Source organism: Neopsephotus bourkii, unplaced genomic scaffold, assembly GCF_033783945.1.
Source record: "Neopsephotus bourkii isolate Nb327-2 ecotype Australia unplaced genomic scaffold, CSIRO-AGI_Nbou_v1 NB_1433, whole genome shotgun sequence".
In the NCBI taxonomy this organism is placed as follows: domain Eukaryota; kingdom Metazoa; phylum Chordata; class Aves; order Psittaciformes; family Psittacidae; genus Neopsephotus; species Neopsephotus bourkii.
The window spans coordinates 208905-227993 of NW_026901910.1; the positions used below are offsets into that span (position 1 = coordinate 208905).

At 57.5% G+C, this 19089-nt stretch overlaps 4 protein-coding genes across 6 annotated transcripts; 1 reads left to right on the forward strand and 3 right to left on the reverse strand.

Moving 5' to 3' along the window:
- Positions 1-1302: 1302 nt before the first annotated feature.
- ARCN1 (archain 1) lies at positions 1303-8982 on the reverse strand. Its single transcript, XM_061368269.1, has 10 exons — positions 8849-8982; positions 7486-7749; positions 6930-7109; positions 6497-6702; positions 5951-6112; positions 5097-5262; positions 3435-3582; positions 2677-2785; positions 2327-2531; positions 1303-1651 (listed from the first exon to the last, which is right to left on the reverse strand). Exons 1-10 carry the CDS (start codon positions 8849-8851, stop codon positions 1562-1564), a joined length of 1533 nt encoding a protein of 510 aa, XP_061224253.1. The 5' UTR covers positions 8852-8982; the 3' UTR covers positions 1303-1561.
- A 26-nt stretch (positions 8983-9008) lies between these two features.
- IFT46 (intraflagellar transport 46) lies at positions 9009-12605 on the forward strand. 2 transcript variants are annotated; one of them, XM_061368273.1, is made up of 11 exons: positions 9009-9100; positions 9177-9371; positions 9440-9567; positions 9805-9879; positions 9991-10084; positions 10403-10531; positions 10935-11056; positions 11220-11286; positions 11532-11592; positions 11851-11936; positions 12280-12605. In XM_061368273.1, the coding sequence occupies exons 1-11, from the start codon at positions 9092-9094 to the stop codon at positions 12373-12375; spliced, it is 1062 nt and encodes a 353-aa protein (XP_061224257.1). In that variant the 5' UTR covers positions 9009-9091; the 3' UTR covers positions 12376-12605. The 2 variants fall into 2 exon arrangements, with proteins under 2 accessions (XP_061224257.1, XP_061224258.1); XM_061368274.1 differs by having other exon boundaries at positions 10938-11056.
- Positions 10029-15075, reverse strand: TMEM25 (transmembrane protein 25). Of its 2 annotated transcripts, none has more exons than XM_061368272.1 (8): positions 14874-15075; positions 14501-14785; positions 13983-14273; positions 13625-13725; positions 13439-13525; positions 13217-13331; positions 10664-10831; positions 10029-10571 (listed from the first exon to the last, which is right to left on the reverse strand). In XM_061368272.1, the coding sequence occupies exons 1-6, from the start codon at positions 14953-14955 to the stop codon at positions 13281-13283; spliced, it is 897 nt and encodes a 298-aa protein (XP_061224256.1). In that variant the 5' UTR covers positions 14956-15075; the 3' UTR covers positions 10029-10571; positions 10664-10831; positions 13217-13280. The 2 variants fall into 2 exon arrangements, with proteins under 2 accessions (XP_061224256.1, XP_061224255.1); XM_061368271.1 differs by having other exon boundaries at positions 13625-13909.
- Positions 15076-15358: 283 nt separating this feature from the next.
- TTC36 (tetratricopeptide repeat domain 36) lies at positions 15359-16443 on the reverse strand. Its single transcript, XM_061368279.1, has 3 exons — positions 16282-16443; positions 15909-16097; positions 15359-15825 (listed from the first exon to the last, which is right to left on the reverse strand). Exons 1-3 carry the CDS (start codon positions 16391-16393, stop codon positions 15557-15559), a joined length of 570 nt encoding a protein of 189 aa, XP_061224263.1. The 5' UTR covers positions 16394-16443; the 3' UTR covers positions 15359-15556.
- Positions 16444-19089: the final 2646 nt, after the last annotated feature.

Genomic DNA, 19089 nt, shown 5'->3' on the forward strand with positions numbered 1-19089 from the left:
CCCCGGGCGGGCAGTGGCACCCGCACACATCCCATGTCCCAGCGCAGACACAGAGGCCCCTCCCCGTACCCCAACGCGTTGCCCTTGGGGGGGAATGGTCCCGGCAAGCCCGGTTACCGGGCACGAGTGGGGTCCCCCCGCCACGAGCCGCCCCCGGTGCCCCGAGCCCGGCCCGTTCCTCGCCGCCGCTCACCTCAGCTCCGCTCCGCTCCTCCGGTCCCGCCGCCGCTGGCAGCCGCCTCCGGGTCCGCCCCGTCCCGCCCCATCCCACCCCCGGCAGGGCTGAGCCCGAAGGACCGCCGCAGGCAGAGCCAGCTCCTCCGACAGAACTCTTTATTGGGTTAAAGACTCGTATTTGTGTACACTGGAATGTGCTCTAGTCCCTAGGCCAGTACAGGGTTACAAAAGGGGATCCCGGCTCGGCTTCAGTGCGACCCTCCAACCAATTCCAGGGGAAAAAAAAGAAGGAAAAGCTCCAAACTACCCTCGATTCCATTTTAACATCACTCGGAAAAGCAGCTCTCCACCAGGACCGAGCTAGTGGGATCTGCCACCTACTTTGCTTTCCTAGGAACAGGGTTTGCTCTCCCACCCTCCCAGGGCCGGGATGAGGGATGGTTCCCTCCCGGGTGCTGCCAACAGAGGAGAGACCACGAACTTCTTCGGCAGAGGCCCCCAGGGAACAGAGATGCGCTCGGGGTGCGTGTGCCTTCAGAGCGCTCCCTTTCTGTGACCATGGGGGCAGCCCGGGCAACCCAGCGTCTACAGCTCCGTGCACCGAGGCCTTCCCCTGGCACCGAAAGAGCTGCAGGAAGGACATGCAGCTGGTTCTAACCTACACCACCTCCAAAGCCTGGCCCAAGAGCAGCTGCAGCAGAGTGAGCCTGTGCACAGGGACAGTCCCTCTGGACGCTCTCCATCAGCAGCAGGAAGATGCCAAAGTGCGGCCTAAGCCACTATGGAGCCCTCTCTGAGCCAGAGGTGAGCCCAGCTGCAAGGGCAGCAGTAACCGTGTGGGGCAGAAGGACCGAGCACTGTGACCTTCTCCGCTGCCAGACCCCCTCACTCAGAACTGCAGCCAAATTGCTCTGCTGTCACCAGACAGGAGGGTCTGGAAGAGCCAGGCACCCCACGCACGTCATCTTAATGCCAGCTTTCACCAACAGGAGTTGAAGGTCGAGGAGAAATTAAAATGGCAGCAGCACCAAGGGATGGGCGCGTGATGCTTCGCCGGGAGAGGACGATGGCTGGTGGGCGCTGGGACTGGGCTCCAGGCGGCTCCAGGTCAAAGGCAGGCTCCCTGCGGTGGAGGTGGCGCTTTCCTGCCGGCCGGGGAAAATCTGCCAAAGAAATTGGTAGCCTTTCCCCCTGTGAGCACGTCAAATCTCTGCCAAAAGTGTCCGTGCCCTGGGAGCGCGGCAGGCGGCAGAGCCACGCGTCTTCCTCCGCGGGGGGCTGCGGCATTCCCACATTCCCAACATTCACAATCAACTGCGGCCTCTTTTTTTTTTTCTTTTTCTTTTTTTCTTAGATTTAAAAAAGCTGCCTGCGCTGCGGCGCGTTACAGCACCTCGTACTTGTCCACCAGGAAGGTGGTCTCAGTAGAAAACCTGACAGGGCTGTTCCCGTCCACCAGGGTCACTTTGGTAACCTGCAGGACAAGAGGCAGAGTTAGCGCAGCGCCGGCACCGGGCCGCTCGCGAGGACAGTGGCAACCCTGTGCTTTCAAACTGCAGGAAAAGCTTTCTTCTCAGGAAAGCTGGAAATGGGGAAGGGTTCTCTGCAGTAGCTGCCTCTCTGCTAAAAGTTAGCAGCGGCCACTAGGTGCAGCTCAGGAGGGACAAACAGACGCCATATAGCAGCACAGCATCACAGACCAGTTTGGGCTGGAACGGCGCTTAAAGCCATCTAGTTCCAACCCCATAACACGGGTAGGGACACCCTCCAGTAGACCAAGTTGCTCAAAGCCCCATCCAACCTGGCCTTGAACACTGCCAGGGATGGAGCAAGAGACAGAGATACATGTTTTGGCTCAAAGGCTGACAGTTTCTCTATCAAAGTCTGAGGGGAATTAGTGGTTACCAGAGTCACAAAGGCACAGACCAAATGGCCCATCAGCTCTGGGGAGCTGAAGCTGCCAGTGTTGTCCACTGGCACCCCAAACCCAGCCAACACAGAGGAAACTTCATGCCAACACCTTAGCCTTCACCACGAGCAGCAGCAGCGCACAAGAGGCCACCACACAGCCACTTATAGCCATGGCCAAGGCAGCCTGGAGAAGCAGAGTGGCAACATCCCACCCACGGAGTACCAGCAGCGACCATACCTGTATGTTGCAATAGTTCTTTTTGGAGATGAAGGAGACTTGCACTGGGAAGAAGTCATTTGGCTGCCCTGCTATGCTGAACTCCAGGCTGCCGCTCTTGTTTTTGGCATCTATCACTGGCAGGCACCACTCAAGGAGGTTTCTCCGGCTGTCGTGGCGATACTCACCGTCAATCTCCCCGATCACTGGAGCGCCGACACCAGACCTAGAACAGGCCACAGGAAGTTACAACAGCCCAGCTGCACAGGCCTAAGGAAGTGCTTGTCCAGACCCACAAACCAGGGAGGGGAGGGAAGCAATGGGATCCAGGCAGGTGTGGTAATGCTGCCTGGACAAGGAGTGTTACTTACGGCAAGGGGATGGTGATGATCACATCGTTCAGCTCCAGGCTCTCCTCTTGCAACTCGTATTCAATGTTAACATCACAACTGCTGCCGCTTTCTGATGGCCAGCAGTTAACTGAGGGCACAGAAACAGTGAGTGAACCACATGGGCTCCCAAAAGGCACCACAAAGTCATCCCCAAGAAATCCTGACTTAAATAAAAGCTTTTTCTTTTCTTTAAGAACATGACAGAAAACACATGCCACGAAGAACAGGCACTATCCAGGGGAACACATCTCGAGCATCTCATCTCAGAGTGTGGTGGCACACTCCAGGCAGCCCAGCTGCTGGAGGCTGACTACAAGCTGGCAGCCCATGGATCACAGAATCCCAGACTGGTTCGGGTTGGAAGGGACCTTAAAGCACACCCAGTTCCAATCCCCTGCCATGGGCAGGGACACCTTCCACTAGACCAGCTTGCTCCAAGCCCCGATCAACCTGGCCTTGAATGCTGCCAGGGATGGGGCAGCCACAGCTCCTCTGAGCAACCTGTGCCAGCGCCTCAGCACCCTCACAGTAGAGAACTTCTTCCTAATACCAAATCTGAATCTTTGACAGTTTAAAGCCATTCCCCCTTGTCCTGTCCCTAGAAGCCCTTGTCCAAAGCCCTCTTCAGCTTTCCTGTCAGCCCCTTTTAGGCACCAGAAGCTGTTCTAAGGTCTCTCTGCAACATAAAGCACATCAGCCTCTTCCACACGATCCCCCAGGTGCACACTTGCACTCACTTGTCAATGGAATGAAGGACTCCTCCGTGGTCTGCAACCTCCACTTCAGCACCCCCACGTCGCTGTTAATAGGGAATGACTTCTCTGGGTTCTTCAAGCCAATCTGCGATTCTGTAGTGAAGAGCTTCTTGTCCACATTTGGGTGAGTCTGAAAGGGGAACAAACACCCAGGCTCCAACTCTGAGCCTAAACACAGAACTGTTGGTAGGCAACGCAGGCTCTAGTAAGGGAGGATGACACATCCCAGGCTGTTCTACTTGACGCACATCAGTTTTGCTCCTGGTTCAGAAGCCCAGCTGGAAGACATCTGCCTGCTTATCAACCTGGCATTCCTCCCAGAACACACACCACTGCACCAGACATGCCAGCAATGCATGTCCTGGGCCGACACCTAGAGAGCAACTTTAACGGCTCTTAAAACCTCAAATGCCATCCTGAAGACCCACAACAGAAGAAAAACCAACCTAATGCTGCATGGAACACCCTGAAACCACAAAAATCCTACTTCCCTTCACAACCTTAACACATTACATCAGCAGCCAAACTCAATTTAAATGCTCTCTCCATAAGCAGCTTTGCAGAAGCAGAGGATTTTTGCAAGTCAACCTTCAAGTTATGCTAGAAAGACAGGAGTCAGCACTGGGTTTGATCTTGTCTTCCACCTGAAGCAGCACATGTGGGAGCGTTGTTAGGAACTCCCTCATGAGATGTGCCAGTAAGGAACCTCCTAGTGTATAAGTCAGCAGCAGATAAGCCAGCCATATACAGGCAAGCTCACAGCAAGGAGGAGGAGGGAGGGTGCGAAAGAGTGTATCAAAGGAGCACCATCTCCAGGCATCTGTAAGGCCACACAGAATGGGAGAAAGGGGATGTGCCCTTCATAATCTTCCGAGCTGCTATCGCTGGCTGCAATTGTGGAGTCCAGCAATTGCCTCCAGTACAGCAGTGGTGGCACACAGGTGACCCCAAGAGGTAACAAATTCATTTCTCATCAGCACAGGACTCCACACTAAATTCTCCCACTCCACAACTAAAGCTCACATCACACGAAGGAGCACCAAGCAACGCACCAGGCTGCTGCAAGGTCCAAGTGTGACCAGATGGCACAACAATGTGCACCACCAGGCAGATAAGGCACCGAGGGCAGGGAGATAAGGGCATGAGACTGGATTTCTCAACTGAACTTCAATCTTTCTAGTGTGAGCTGGCCCTACTGCGCTAACATCTGCAGAGACTACTCCCATTCTCAACTCATGTATTGAGATGGCTTGAACATGAGTGAACACGGGACACTGACACACTTGAACATGAGTGAACACGGGACACTGACACACTTGAACATGAGTGAACACGGGACACTGACACACTTGAACATGAATGAACACGGGACACTGACACACTTGAACATGAGTGAACACGGGACACTGACACACTTGAACATGAGTGAACACGGGACACTGACACACTTGAACATGAATGAACACGGGACACTGACACACTTGAACATGAATGAACACGGGACACTGTCACACTTGAACATGAATGAACACGGGACACTGACACACTTGAACATGAATGAACACGGGACACTGACATGCTCATGTATTCCCTGGGGAGGAGCAAAAGCACATTCGAGAGCACAGGACACTGAACAGGCTTTACCTGTAGCTGCACTCCCCTCTTGTCCTCATTTTCCACATGCAGGCGAATCCGTGCAAACTTCTCATCGGCAATGTGCAGCATGATCATGCCGTGCAGCTCCATGCTCTGCAACCCTCCATCACGGCCGCAAGTCAGGGAGATTTTCTCCTCTATTTTCATGTGCACGCTAGACAGACAGACAGACAGAAAGCAGGTGTCACAAGTGCTATGCTTGGCATCCAAGAGGCCAGATGAGAGAGCAGTGCTCAGCAGGGAAGGCTGCACATAATGAGCCGGAGCTCCCAGGAGCAGGATGGCCCCAACAGAGCAGCCCAGAGGGCACAGCAGATGCTAACGCTGCTTCCGCAGGTCAGCTCCAGAGATGTGAGTCTGCAATGGGTGGAAGCCTACATGAAGAGCTGTGATATAGCATCTCAAGGGGCTGTTCACCCAAAAATCCTCTGCTGACAGGAGCGCAGCTCATGGCACTACAGGCTTCTGAACTGCTATATATAAAATTATCTATGAACGTGGCCACCCCAAGACATAATTCGGCAGAAATTCTGTGTCGGAAGAACTGAAAAATTTCAGCTATTTGAGGGAAAAAGGCATGGGAAAACCCCCAACCTCAGCTGAATGGATGTACACCCGAGTTCAGGTAAGTCCCACTGAAAGGAGCTGTCCGCTTTTTCCTACTGCGCTTCCCAAGGTTTTGCCCACCACCATTTAAAATGAGAGCACGAGAGAGCACATGGGACCTGAAAGCAGGAAAAAGCCTGTTCTGAAAATGAGAAAGGAAGCGAGGTCAGGAAGCCACATGTGCACCACACAGCACGCAGCAGGAACAATGCTTCCAAAGCCAGGGCAGTACCTACCTCTCCATGTTAACAGGAGGAGCAAGAACTTTGGCTGCTTCTGTGGAGCGCTTCCCTACAGCAGTCAGGATATTTTCTCCCTCCGATTTCAGCTTGTCTACGAAGTTGTCCACCTCCTTCCCCTTAGCGCCAAGTTTCAAGGCTTTACTGGGACCCGAGGGCCTAAAGAAAAGGTGTAAGAGCCTCCAGGTCAGCTCATGGCAACAGATTCCTCCTTACCTGCAAGTGCTGTAACCTGACTATCCCAACAAAACTACCTTCACCTCTGCAGCCTTTTTCCTGGGAGAACACGCTCAAAACTGATATGTAGGCTGCAAAGTTGTAATTCAGGTTTGGATTCTGTTCCGTGTGTTAACAGTAGCCAGGACCCCTTTTTCTTACACAGGTTGTGGAGCCCTTTGCCTATCAAAGGCTCCAGAGACGCTCTGGCATGCTAATGTGGGACACACCACAAATGGCTCCTCAACAATAAAAGGGCCTTTAGTGGGGCACATGCTTCCAGCTCCGCTGACCCCGAGGCCCACTTGCTCCCTGCTGCACACCCACCTGGCAGGCGCTGGAGCCACTTTGGGCTTCTCTGTCTCAATAATGGTCTCCGTGATCATGGTCGCCGTCGTGCCCCCGGACACGGCCACGCTCCCAAAGCCCCCGAACCCAGGCGCCTTCTTGCCCTGCCTCTCTGCATCCCTCCGGGCTTGCTGCAGCTCCTTGGCTTTACGGCGCATCTCAGCTTTTGCTTCGCGCTCCTGAGTCTGAAGTAAAAGAGAAGAGGTTGACAGAGCTCTGCAATCTCAATCTCATTCTGCTCAGGAACCAAGTGCATCTGCAGGTAAACGCTTTGTAAAGCAAAAGGGAACAAGAGATTAGCACTTAGTGTACAGAAAAGTGAAATCACTTCTGGGCCACTACCAAAGCTGAGCAGCAGCAGCATCTCCCGGAGCGCGGACATGGGACCCAGCTTGCGGTTACTCCTGCTCACCTCTCGGACTGCTCGGAACACCTTCTCGTCGTGCGACTCCATCTCAGTGAAGGTCCGAATTTGGGCCAGATTGACGTTCTCACGGTAGCCCAGGGCAACAATCTCATCAAAGGCAAAAATCAGGTCAAAGCAGTGCTCAGAGATCTCGTTCTCCTCCAGAGCTCGACAATATTCAGGGATCTGGATAGCAAAAAACATTTTGAAGGGTTATCTGTAGACAACACCATGTAAACACTTTGTTTCTACTACCCCCTGACTTCAAAGCAGTGCTAGCCCCTCCACAAGACCACTGCACTGTTAAGCTGCTCTTATGCTGCTGATAAGATCAAGTTTTGCCACTATTAGTTTTCCTACACTACAATACCCTGGACAGCCCCTTGGCTTCTCTGGAGCACTAACTCAGAGGAACCTAAACACACGCTGGGGCTAGCGAATTTCCTGAGGAGCCCTGAATAGAGAGGATATTTAATGCTAACTTTAGCAATCACCCCTTTGGTCCCCCAGCGGAGCTGACAGCAGCAGCTCTGCAGCAAGCGAGTGATCCTTAGATCCTTACCACTCTGGAAAAGAGTCGGAGTGTTTCCAGGTCTTCCAGGATGTTGCTGTTCTTGGTGGTGATCAGCACCATGTAGAGCTTCTCCATGGGCTGATAGACGTACCGCACGCTCTCCGTCTCCACAAACGTGTGCTGCTTCCCCGTGTTCATGAGCTTGGGGAACGCCGCCAGCAGCCCCTCGATGCGGGTGCGCGTCATCTCCACGAACTGCCGGGACACGATGGCCTTTCCTGCCTTCGTGCACACGGCTGCTGCCAACAGCACCTGCGGAGGAGGTGAGGGGAGCATCGACTCCATCCCAGCTTCACAAGTGCCGCACCCCAGCCCAGCCTCCTTGGCCACTGCTTTCAGCCTTCTGCTGTCACCAGCACCGGTAACTGTGCTATGCTAAAAGCAGACTCACATCTCCTTTGCTCTGTTACCCTAAGCACAGCAGGAGGTGGCACAACTCACCCAGTGCACTGGGGAGGCTCCACGTTACGGACCTTCTGGTCAGCCTGGCCCCAGCTCACAACTAAACACAGACATGTTGTAAAGTGGGGCGGTTCTTCGAGGGCCACATCCACAGCAAAGCCACACAAATGGAGAAGTGGCAGCTGCATTACCCACAGCCCCTGGAGGGCTCTCCTGGGCTCCTCTAGGTATTATCACACCACCAATACAAAGGCAGCAAAGCGACTGCAGCCCAGCCCACGTCTTCTCGTTCTCTTGGACTGCCGAGACTTCCTCCTCACATCTCTCATAGATCAGCTCTTAACTTTGTCAGGATAAGGCTGTTTCTGTGCTGATGAGCTCCTAAATCCCCAACCGCTGTTATTAACAGGCAAGTGCTGGGAACTCAGAAACAGACCAAGTCCCACCTCAGCCCCAGGCCGACAGCAGCGTGCAAGGCCTCGGGGACTTGCAGCTTGACAGCTCGGGGACAAACGCATTCTAAGTGCTTTTATGTCAGGCCGAAACCTCCCCTCTGTAAGCACTGCCCCAAAGCACAGGTCACGGTGCAAGGTAAGCGGCACCGGGGGGCTCGCTGCTCCGGGAGCACACGGCTCTGCCCCGTAACGGAGCGGCCTCCCAGCCCCGCGGCCCGAACCCGCTGTGGGACAGCGCTGGGGGGTACAAGGAGCAGGACCGGCTCCCTCCCGCAGCGGAACGGTTCCCGTGATCAGCCCGCACCGGCCCGAGGGCAGCGGCCTCAGCCCCGCCTGCCCGGGCGGCAGCACCTGCCGCAGCGCCCAGCTCTGCCCCGCAGGCCCCGGGGCTGCAGCGCCAGGCCCGGGAGGGCGGCGGGAGCCGGGGGGGTTCCCCGAGAAGCGTCCCTCCCCCGCCTCTGTGCCCCGCGATGGGCGGCGGAGCGAGACCTTACCATGGCGGCGGCGGCGGCGCGGGGCTCGGCGCTCGGTCCCTCCGCGTCCCTCGGGCAGCCGCACAAGATGGCGGCGCCGAGCCACGTCCCCAGCCGGAAGCGCCGTCACGCACGGCGCGCGGGGCGTGGTTGGCGGACCGTGGCCGCCCCTCCCGCCAGGGGGCGCCGCGGAGGCTCCGCCGCTCGAGCCGGCCAGGGGCAACCGAGGCGGGCGCGTCGCCCTGGCAACGGCGGCGGGGCGGCATGGCGGAGGTGAGCGGGGCGCCGGGCCGGGGGACCGGGACCGGGGCTGGGGTCGCGCCGCCGCCTCACCGCACGCTCTGCCTAGGCCCGCCTGCCCGAAGACCAGCCGTACTACGAGCGTTTGGACCTTCCGGAGGCCGAGCAGGCGGGCGGCGCTGCGGGGAGGTCGGCCGGGGCCCGATCGCCGCGGGCAGGGGGTAGGGGCCGGCCCCTGGCCTCCCGCTGGTCTGGGCATCCCGCGGCCGATCGGAGCAGCGACGAGGAGGGCAGCGGCAGCAAGGTAGGCAGCGGCGGGAGGGCGGCCCGGCGGCGGGAGGGCGGCCCCGTGAGGCCCGGTCTCTCTCCTAGAAGGAGGCGGTGGCTCGGTCGGCCGCGGCCGCCACCCTCAGCGAGGGCTCGGACTCGGAGGACTCGGAAGACTCCTCGGAGACTGACTCGGAGAACGACTCGGATGAACACGGGGCTGCGCTCACGGGGTGAGCAGTTACCTGGCTTTGACACCCCTACACGAGTCTGTCATCACAGGCAACTCACCCAAGTGCTCGCCCAAGGCAAAACAGGGCCCAGTGGTGGTTCTCATGTGCAAGAGGGGACTCCCTACCTCGGTGTTTCCGCTTCCTTCATGCTGGTCTTGCACAGCTGCGTGCTGGTTCCCACTTGTAGGCAGCCTACTGCATGTTAATCTTTGCCTGCATTTCTCTACCTTCCTTTAGGGACTTTAGTATAGCAGATTATGACTACCTGCCAGTGTCTTCTGAAATCAAAGAACTCTTTGAGTACATCAAGAGGTGAGTGGAAGGGGGTTTAGCTCACTCCTTGCTCTCCTGGGAGTCAGTTACCGGGACAAGTGTTGCAGGACAGTCCGTAGCTGATGCCACAGCACTGCTCTTTTTTCCCAGGTACACTCCCAAACCCATAGAGATCGAGTACAGACTGCAGCCTTTCATCCCAGGCTTTATTCCTGCAGTTGGAGACATTGATGCGTTCCTAAAGGTACAGTTGATTTGCTTCCCTCTGTATGTGCTGTGCACGAGCTGAAACAGGATGTGGTGTTGGCTGAAGCCTGGCCCTACAGCCCAGGGAGCCCTGCCCCTGAGCTGTCAGTCACTTCTCAGGCATAATTTGGGGCCAGGGCCACATTTCCCTTGTGCTTTTCAGGCAGCACTGTACTATCAACTCGTACTCCAGAGAGCAGGCCTGCCAATGCCCTTTAGGGTCTGGGTTTTAAACCATGGGGAGGGTCCCTCTAAAACAGCCCAATGTCCCCTGCTCTAGACACCTACAGGAAACAGGGCCTCTGTTTGTTTGCAGGTTCCCCGTCCCGACGGCAACCCTGATAACCTGGGCCTGCTGGTGCTGGACGAGCCATCAACCAAGCAGTCGGATCCCACCGTGCTCTCCCTTTGGCTGACAGAGAACTCCAAGCAGCACAACATCACAGTGAGTCAGGGAGGGTGAGGTTGCACTTGCTGCACGCTGCCTGTGGTGAAAACATTGCATTTTGCCTTACTTCTGTGACTAGAGTGTTGCAGCACAGCTGCTAATTCATCTTTAAAGGCAGAAAACACTAACCTTTTTCTTTAGTACATAGTTTTAAACTGCAGTGGGTCTATGGCAAGGCTTGGTGCAGGCTTTGGTTCAGTTTCCTTCGAGGGAAGCTTTGTTTCCTTTTGGTTGTCAATACCTGGTTTTCCTCAGTGTTCTGTTTGCCCATGGCTCTCCTCGGTTGGTGCAGTGCCACTAGGAAAGAGAAAATGCATGGTTAATGTGAAGCCAACGCAGGGGTTGCAGAGAAGCCCCCAAGCACCCTGAAATGCTTCCAGGTTTGTATTTTTGTTCTTAGCAGCAGATAAAAGTGAAGAGTGTGGAGAATGCAGAGAAGAACCGCAAAGCCATTGAGAGCTGGATTGAGAGCATCAACGAACTGCACCGCTGCAAACCTCCTGCCACAGTCCACTACACGCGGTGAGCTCCCCTCTGCGTGTACAGCCCCAGCTCAGGCCACGGGGAGGCTGGTGACACAGTCCAGAAGTCAAAGGGAGCTGCTCCCCTCTGCAGCAGCCCAGCAGCAGGAAACTGTTTCACTTGTGTGTGATCCTGAAGTTTATGTCCTTTTCTTCCCTGGCAGGCCCATGCCTGACATAGAGACCCTGATGCAGGAATGGTCACCGGAATTCGAGGAGCTCTTGGGAAAGGTATGTTGGGAGTTAGTTTGGTGCTGGTGTTATAACCACCTTCCATGAAAGCCGGGGGCCTCCAAAGAGCTCCAGTCCGGGCTCTTTGCCCATGGCCCGGCCCACTCGGGTATGTTCCTGCTTCCCATTTCTCCCTCGCCAGACGGGGGAGCAGCCTCATGCCTGAATTCCTCGTGGCCACTGTGCTTGGCCCGAGAGCCATGCTTGCCATAGGGGGAAAGAGCTGACTGCTCTGCCTTTTCCAGGTGGGGCTCCCAACGGCAGAGATGAGCTGTGACCTGGCCGAGTACGTCGACATGATCTGTGGTAAGCCAGGGGCTGTGCTGAGGGCACAGGTGTGCTGCTGCCCTGGCACTGTCTCGCTTTAAGCAAGGGACTGTTAGAAGCAGGCTCAGCCCTGAGAAGTCGAGATCATTCTCTGCTGCCTGCAGTAGGATGTGGACTCACACCTCAGGTGCCTGCGGTCTTTAGTGAGGGAAGGCCCCAGTAGTAGTGGGCAGGGGGAAGTTCAGTCTTTACCTGCAGCACTCAGATGCTCTCACATGCTTCTGCTCTTGCTTGTAGCCATTCTGGACATCCCTGTGTACAAGGGCCGAATCCAGCCTCTTCATATCCTCTTCTCTGTCTACTCCGAGTTCAAGAACTCACAGGTACAGCTTCAGGGAGGCACTGCTCACCCAACTGGAAGCATCACAAGGCTTCTCTCCTCATGTTTGTCTTTGCTGTGGGTGTCTGGGAGGGGGTAGGAGGCCAGACAAGGGGGCCCAAAGAACATTTTCTAAGCTGCTTGATTCGCTGGTACGTCAACATTGCACAAGGAGCCCCTGAGATTCTGCGAGGTTAACAGTCCAGCATGAGCCCACAATGCTTTTCCCACCAAAAGCAGGAGTGGCTGAGCCCACAGGTCACTCAGAGGGGCAGCAGCTTCACACACACACCTGTACTCTCGAACGATCACCACATCTTTGCACTAACACATTTTGTCCTCTGCAGCATTTCAAGCCCTTGGCTGATGGGAAGAAGGGCAGGAGCCCACCATCCAACCCTCCTTCGCAAGCGGCAGAGGCAGAGGTGTTAAGCTTTACTTGAAGCTTCATGTCGAACCCTCACCTCTGGACCAATCTCTGCTGCTATCAGCAGCCTGTGAAGCAGAGCAGAACACATCCGGAGCTTCCCTGCCTTCAGAGACACAGCTGAAGTGTTCTGTATTCATTAGAGTAGGACTTTACTCATAGCATTGTTGCAGAAGCTGCCTAATGGCTCCAGTTTTGACTTGTTCCCAAGGAGTTCAGCATTAAAAAAGCTCTTCCCAGTGACAAGCTCCCTGTGAGCTGTAGGTGCTGCAGAGCTGAGGCTCCTTGAGTGCACACAACAAGTGCTAGAGAAAGCAGGAGTAAGTTCCACCCTTAGACATGACTCTCAGATCTGCCCAGTGCGTTCTGCAGGCTCACTGGGGGTCTCAAACTTCTGCTTCCTCTTACTGAGCCCCTTTTCCTATTCCTAAGGCCCTCAGCTGCTGCCAAGGAGAAATAACCAGCGTGGCACCACAGAGACACTTTAGTTTAGTTTATTGCTGCGGGGAGGACTCGCTCCAGCCCCTGCCATGCTGCCTGTGCCCACCCATCTGCCACAGCTCTGGCAGGGATGGCAAGGATCATGCAGCAAGCGGGCCATGAGCCTGCTAAAGCAAGGCTGGTGCTTGGCCTTACCCCAGCAGGAATCTCGGTGCTGGCAGCAAGGCTGAGCCTGGCTATAAAAAGCTTTGATGCATCTGTTCCTAAAGCACACAGGCTACATAAAACCATGCCTTGGCTCACAGTGCAGCCACCGGGACCCGCGGTGCGTAGCTGAAGGTACAGCCAGGGCTGGTCAGTGCCCTGCACCTGGCACAGCCCCTGGCACCCCCAGTTCTCCGGGGGCTGGCACATACCTGGGGCCGGGCAGCCCTGCCTCAAGGCACCGTGTCACGTCTCACAGCCAGATCTCCTCACTGCTCACACTGGGCACTTTGTAGATGCGCCCAGACTTTGGGAGCTGGATAAAACCTGCGGGACAAAGAGAGCTCATTGCCACTGCCCTTCGGGGCAGCTGTGGAGGCCGGCATTTCACCAGCACAGCTTCTGGGGCCACTCGCCCACCTGCACCCCCTCACCAAGCTTGCTGAGGACCAGGGAGTTCTCCAGCCCCGGCCACGTGCTCTCCTCTCCCCCAGAACCAGCTCCTGCGTCCCTGGGGGAAGCTGCAGGAAAAGAAAGGGGCAAGAGCCATACATGAAGCCCCCACCCAGGTAGGACCTGTGGCCCTGTGTGTCCCTCCACACTGGCACCCGGGCCCTCACCTCTGGCCTCCTGTGTGAGGTCGCCGAGGTGCAGGTCAGGTGGCAGTGACCGGGTCTGGCGGGGCAGACGTGCACCCTCGGGCTGTGGGAGCTGAGGGCCGCTGCAACGGGAGCACCGGCTGAGCGGGCTGCTCCCCCCCACTTGCCCCTCGCCGGGCACCGGCTTGGGCCGTTGGCACGCCAGGCCGGCGGCACAGGAGCCCAGGCTGAGCAGGGCAGACAGGGCCAGGGCTGCTCCGACGGCGACACCCAGGAGGGGCAGCTCCACACGGGCATCCAGCAGACCTGCACGGGCAGCGTGGCCCCCTCAGCACCCTTTGGCACAGCCACAGTGCTGCACCTACCCCCCAACACCTACCTGGCGGCAGGAGGGAGGTGCTGGTGACACCCAGGCTGTTGGCAGCGCTGACAGAGAAGTTGCCAGCTGTGGTGTCCAGGTGGATGCGGAGCGAGTGGTTAGCCAGCCCCGGGTAGTGTGTGGTGTCCAGGAGGAGGAACTCTGAGGCGTTGGCCATCACCCGCCCATCCTGGTCCACCCAAGTGATGCTGGCCGGTGGGTTGGCTTCCACCAGCACAAAGAGCACAAGGAGGAGTCCCTTGCCCTCAACCTCCTGGTAGTGGGCATCTGCCTGCAGGATCTCTGGCTTATCTGGGCAACAAACACAGGCGGTGAGACAGGCAGCGGGGACAGGCAGGAGCAGGGTTTGTCTCACCAGAGGCTGCAAGTGCTCATCAGCTGTGTCTGCACAGGACTGGTGAGATCCTGCCCTGCTGTGGCTGCAGCAGCCCCAGGTCAGTCCTGCCCTGGCCAGGCAGCAGCCCCATGCACCCTCCCCGTGCCTCCATCTGGAGCAGGGCCAGCACCGCAGACCTTACACTGCACATCAAGGAGGACGGAGGCGTTGTAGGTGTGCCCGGAGGCTGGGTCCGTCAGGGAGCAGTTGAGCTGGCGGTGGCTGCGCCGAGCGGTGAGAGTGAGGGTGCTGGCGGTGCCCACGGCGGAGCAGTTTGCCTCCTGCTTTTGGCCATCGAGGTACCACGCCAGCATGGCGCCCGGGGCCGGCCGGGGAGCGCGGCAGGAGAAGACACGGCTCTCCCCCTCCCGCAGCGTGCACACTGCCAGCGGCTGCCCATCGATGGTGGGGCCCGGCTCCCCCAGCCCTGCCGGAGGCCCCGTGGTGTGTCAGAGCTGCAGCAGCATCCCCCTGCCGTGCTGCCAGAGCACTGGAGCCGCCCCCCGCAGCCTCACCTGCCAAGCAGAACGCCAGGAGGCCCAGCAGCAGCAGCAGTCGGGCAAGAGCAGCCTCCGGCCGGCCCTGGCAATGCCCCATGGTGCAGCGGCTGTGCTCGGCGCTAGGAGACGCAGCTGGAGCAGGGATGCGGCGCTGTCCCCACGCTGGGCCCCAGGCATCCCAGCACGCAGCAGGGCTGGACAAGAGAGCCGCGCTGCACCTTACCTGCAGCATGGCCCGCAGTGCGGCTCCGGGCCCCGGCACACGGGGCTGAGCGTGCGGCGCAGGGGCGGTCCCCGGCACTGCTGCGAGCATCTTCCGCCCGCCCTGCAGCCCCGAGCGTGGCCAGGGACCACCCAGCCAGGGCTGGGGATGAGCAGAGGGGAACCAGCACCCTGCTGAGCCCGACCTCATGCCCACAGGGCTGCCTGCTCTCTGTATGTGCTGCTCTGCAGGCATCAGAACCGCACCGCAATCACCTGCAACGCCACAAACAGAGCCCGAGTGCCAGGGATGCAGGCAGGTTTATTGGGGGTAGAGTGGCGCTGAGACAAAGCGAGGCATTTCGGTACCTCCCATCCCAGCTGCCAGCCAGGGATGGAGGAGGAGCAACACCAGGAGGATCTGGCACCAGAGACGGACCTCCTTTGGTGGCCAGGTCGTGTCCAGCCCCCCCCGCTGTTCCTGTCTCCTGCCCGTCTCACTCGCTCGCGGTGCTGCTGGGGTTGCGGAGCTGCCCCAGCATCTCGCAGAGCATCTGGTTGCAAAGCGCCGAGTAGGGGTTGAGCAGCACCAGCTGCCGCCGGGCGAAGGCACTGCCCAACCGTGCCGCACGCTCCAAGTCCCGCCGCGCGTCCTCGTCGCGGGCGTGCAGCCGGTGGATGAGCCCGCGCTGCACGAAGCTCTGGCAGGCGGCACGGCCGCAGCCCCGGCTCAGGCGGATGGAGGCATCCAGGTCCCGCAGGGCGCCTGGCCGGGATGGGAGGGGTGTTGGGGCGGGTGGGGGATGCCTGGGGGGGGGGGGGCACCCGTGACCCGTCCGCTCCGCTCACCTTCCACGTCGCCCCGCAGCCGCAGGGCCTGGGCCCGGTTGTTGTAGCCCGAGGCGCGCTCGGGCAGCAGGCGGATGGCCTCGCTGAACCGCTCCAGCGCCGTGCTCACATCTCCCGACTCGGCAGCAGACACCCCCTGCAGCTCCAGGTCCTGGACCTGCTCCAGCAGCTCCGGGGGGAAGGCTGCCTCTGTGGCAGCACAAAGGGGAGCTCATGGTCAGGGAAGTGTTTGGCACCAAAGCCCCCCTGTCCATGGGCATCGGGATGGGGCTGCTCCCAGCCCCCAGAGCCTCCTTCCCCTGCCCATGCACCCTGCGGCATCACAGGGACCCTGTTGCCCTTTCCAGCCAGAACGCATGCAGTGTGTACTCACCTTCCTCCTGGGTGCCATCCTCCTCTTCCTCGTCCAGCCCAGGGATGTCCCCGAAGGGGGTGCTGGGGTTAAAGATGGTCTGCAGCACGGCCCTGTCGTTCGCTGTGGCCATGGTGCCCTCCCTCTGCGCGAGCCCCTGTCAGGACGCGGGCCGGTGGCCCTGGGCAGGTTAATGTTCACCCCGTGGCACCGCTTCCCCCTTCCCCATCCAACCCCAGGCCATGATCTGGCCACACCACCGCGGTGAGCGGGGGCACCAGACCCCTCTGTCCCAAAGGCTCTCCCAGGAGGAGCAGCCGTGGCACAAGGAGAGCACCTTCCCCCCCCCAGAAGAAACGGAGAGCAGCCCTCTGCAGCAATAAACTTGACATGTTTATTAATTAAACTATCACTTAAATAAAAAAAAGTGCATAGAAAATAAACATGTTTAAAAACTCCTTTGTTTGTTTTTTTTTGTTTTTTTTACAAGTATGTACACTTTTTTTGTTTTTACATTCAGTCTTTTGCAGAGCTTTCAGCATTTTTTAACTGTTAAAATATTTCCTTCTTCCCTGTGGCAGGGAGTTAACACTGATGGACTTTAGACACGGTTCCTCTTTTTTTTGTGTTTTTTTAAAAACCAGCCCAACCAGAAGCTTGGAAGAACACAAGGGAGAAGAAGAGCTCGTTATACATGATCGGGGGGCAAGAAATGCAGTTCTAGAACATGACCTTGCCTTGGCAGAGCTTTTTTTTTGTCTTTTTCTTTTTTTTGAAACAATTATTCACCTACCTGTAGTTACTAAAGAGACTGTTAAGTTCAATAAAAGAAACACCACAATATAGTTCTCGGTTGATAGACAAAGCTACTGCACCTCGTTAAAGAGACCAGGAAAGCACAGAGCACAGTTCCCCATATGCAGGTGGTACCCCGACATTCATAACCAAAACAAGAGGAAGAAGAGGAAGAAACCAAGTTGTACACGAACCGACTGGGCACAAGAAGGGCGAGAGGGCCGCGCGGCCCGGCTCCCGCCGGCGGTAGCCACTGGAACACGATCCTTACCTATAGTGTTAAGAATTAAAAGCCATGGACCGATACTGCACGAGGCGGCGTTACACGGTGCGTTTCTATAGTAGTTCCTATATATATTGTATTTATAGCTATAAAAACCTGGCGAGTGCCGAGTGAGCAGTAGTATGGGTGTGAATGGTGCGATGCCGCACAGAGACCGTCCCGCTGGAGAACCTGGTATTGCTTCGAAATGAAAGAAACCAGAAAGGAAAGATACCCAGCCCTTTGCAGTGACCCGCTTCTCCTTAGGAAACGAACACAGACAACGAAAATAAACGCCCCAAGGGTCCTTTTTTTGTGGTTTTTCAGTATTTCCAGATACCGTGATCTGCGTCAGTCCTCACAAAATGTACATTCAGACCCGGGGAAGCGGCGCCGAGCCCACGCGCTCGCTGCCACGGCTCCTCCCGGCCCTGCGGCGCAGCGCGGCTCCCGCGGTACAGTTCCACTGGCCCGCAACGGCAATAGCAGCAAAGCAGCAGCAGCCGGGCCCGCCGGAGGTGCCGGCGCTCGGCTCTCAGGGGCCCCACGGCCGCCGCTCCCCCCGCACCGGTGGCTGTGGGCAGCGCTGCCCAGCCGGAGCCTCTGCCCACCACCAGGCCGATGGATCAGGAGGATCCATGTGCCAGGGAGGATGCTCCTCCTCTGCCATCCAGGCCCGGAGGAGAGAAATGGCAGCAGAGCCCAGCTCCTGGGTCAGTTTTGGGCTTTGCTGGGCTGACCCAGCGCTGCCGTCAGAACTGGGACAGGAAGACCAGAGCAGCCGTGCCCAGGGACATGGGATGAGGCCCCGGCCCATGCTTGTCGGCCTCCTCAAGGTATGTGCGTTCCCAAACTGTCAGTGCATCATCAAATCATCTCAGTGACAAATGCAGCGTCAACGCGACTCCTGTCAACAGCCGTCACCGAGTCCTCGCCCCACAGTGCAATAATGAACCGAAACCGGCAGCTCCTGACCCGCCCAGCGGCGGTCCCAGGTCACGGGAAGAGGCCTTGGGTGCCCTGCTGCAAGCACAGGGGACTCCGGAGGTGCTCTCAGCCCTTCCCCTGTCTTGGAGCTGCACTCCCACCCACCAGCGCCCGGACGGCTGCTGACCTACCCACAGGGAAGGGTGAGGGCGAATCCCGCTTCCTCTTTTCCATGGAAAGATTCATTTGCCTTCAAGAGAGTGCCTGCGGATGGGGAGCACGCCCCAGCCAAAGAGGGGTCGGGGCTCAGGGCTCCCTTGTTTTATCTCGGTTTTCCCTCTAAGTCCAGGCAGGATGCAGAGGCAGGGGGATGCTCAGCCAGAGCCCACCTCCTCCTCAGCCAGGCCATGCTCCCTCCTGCCCCCATCTGACTCATAAGTTACGTCTCAGGTCCAGCCAAACCTCCTGGAAACGGTTACTAAAGTCAAAAAAGCAGAACAAGATTAAAAAACCCAAAAATAAAGTGTACCCCCCTCTCTGGCAAAAGGGCCGGACTGGGTCCGGCGTTTCCTACAACCGTCCTAGGAAAATTAAAAAAACCCTTAAAAAGAGATTCTCTTAAATTAGGATAATACCACTGTTTAAAAAGCCTCGTCATAAGTGCTTTCCCCTATGAAGTGCTTCTCATAGAAAAATATACAAAATATATTTACATTTATAAAACCTTAAATACTAAACTGTAAACAGAACAGAGTAAAACCCAACATCGACGCGTGGGGGGCTCGGGGCTGGCCCAGGCGGGAGGACTTGCGCTCCCGGACAGGGTGACAGCGGCTCTTCACGCG

What these genes read in the sequence shown, in the direction of transcription:
- ARCN1 (XM_061368269.1), bottom strand. An exon ending in GTGGCTCCAGCGCCTGCCAG is followed by an intron (nt 6,113 to 6,496) that starts GTGGGTGTGCAG and finishes CCTTTTCTTTAG; the next exon opens with GCCCTCGGGTCCCAGTAAAG. An exon ending in AGAGGGGAGTGCAGCTACAG is followed by an intron (nt 3,583 to 5,096) that starts GTAAAGCCTGTT and finishes TTCCCCTTTCAG; the next exon opens with ACTCACCCAAATGTGGACAA.
- IFT46 (XM_061368273.1), top strand. An exon ending in AGGAGGGCAGCGGCAGCAAG is followed by an intron (nt 9,372 to 9,439) that starts GTAGGCAGCGGC and finishes TCTCTCTCCTAG; the next exon opens with AAGGAGGCGGTGGCTCGGTC. An exon ending in GCCACAGTCCACTACACGCG is followed by an intron (nt 11,057 to 11,219) that starts GTGAGCTCCCCT and finishes CTTCCCTGGCAG; the next exon opens with GCCCATGCCTGACATAGAGA.
- TMEM25 (XM_061368271.1), bottom strand. Translation starts at nt 14,955, where the DNA reads ATGGGGCATTGCCAGGGCCGGCCGGAGGCTGCTCTTGCCCGACTGCTG. An exon ending in CCTGGCGTTCTGCTTGGCAG is followed by an intron (nt 14,786 to 14,873) that starts GTGAGGCTGCGG and finishes GGCCTCCGGCAG; the next exon opens with GGCTGGGGGAGCCGGGCCCC. An exon ending in CGTCCTCCTTGATGTGCAGT is followed by an intron (nt 14,274 to 14,500) that starts GTAAGGTCTGCG and finishes TTTGTTGCCCAG; the next exon opens with ATAAGCCAGAGATCCTGCAG.
- TTC36 (XM_061368279.1), bottom strand. Translation starts at nt 16,393, where the DNA reads ATGGCCACAGCGAACGACAGGGCCGTGCTGCAGACCATCTTTAACCCC. An exon ending in GGATGGCACCCAGGAGGAAG is followed by an intron (nt 16,098 to 16,281) that starts GTGAGTACACAC and finishes GTGCTGCCACAG; the next exon opens with AGGCAGCCTTCCCCCCGGAG. An exon ending in GCTGCGGGGCGACGTGGAAG is followed by an intron (nt 15,826 to 15,908) that starts GTGAGCGGAGCG and finishes CATCCCGGCCAG; the next exon opens with GCGCCCTGCGGGACCTGGAT.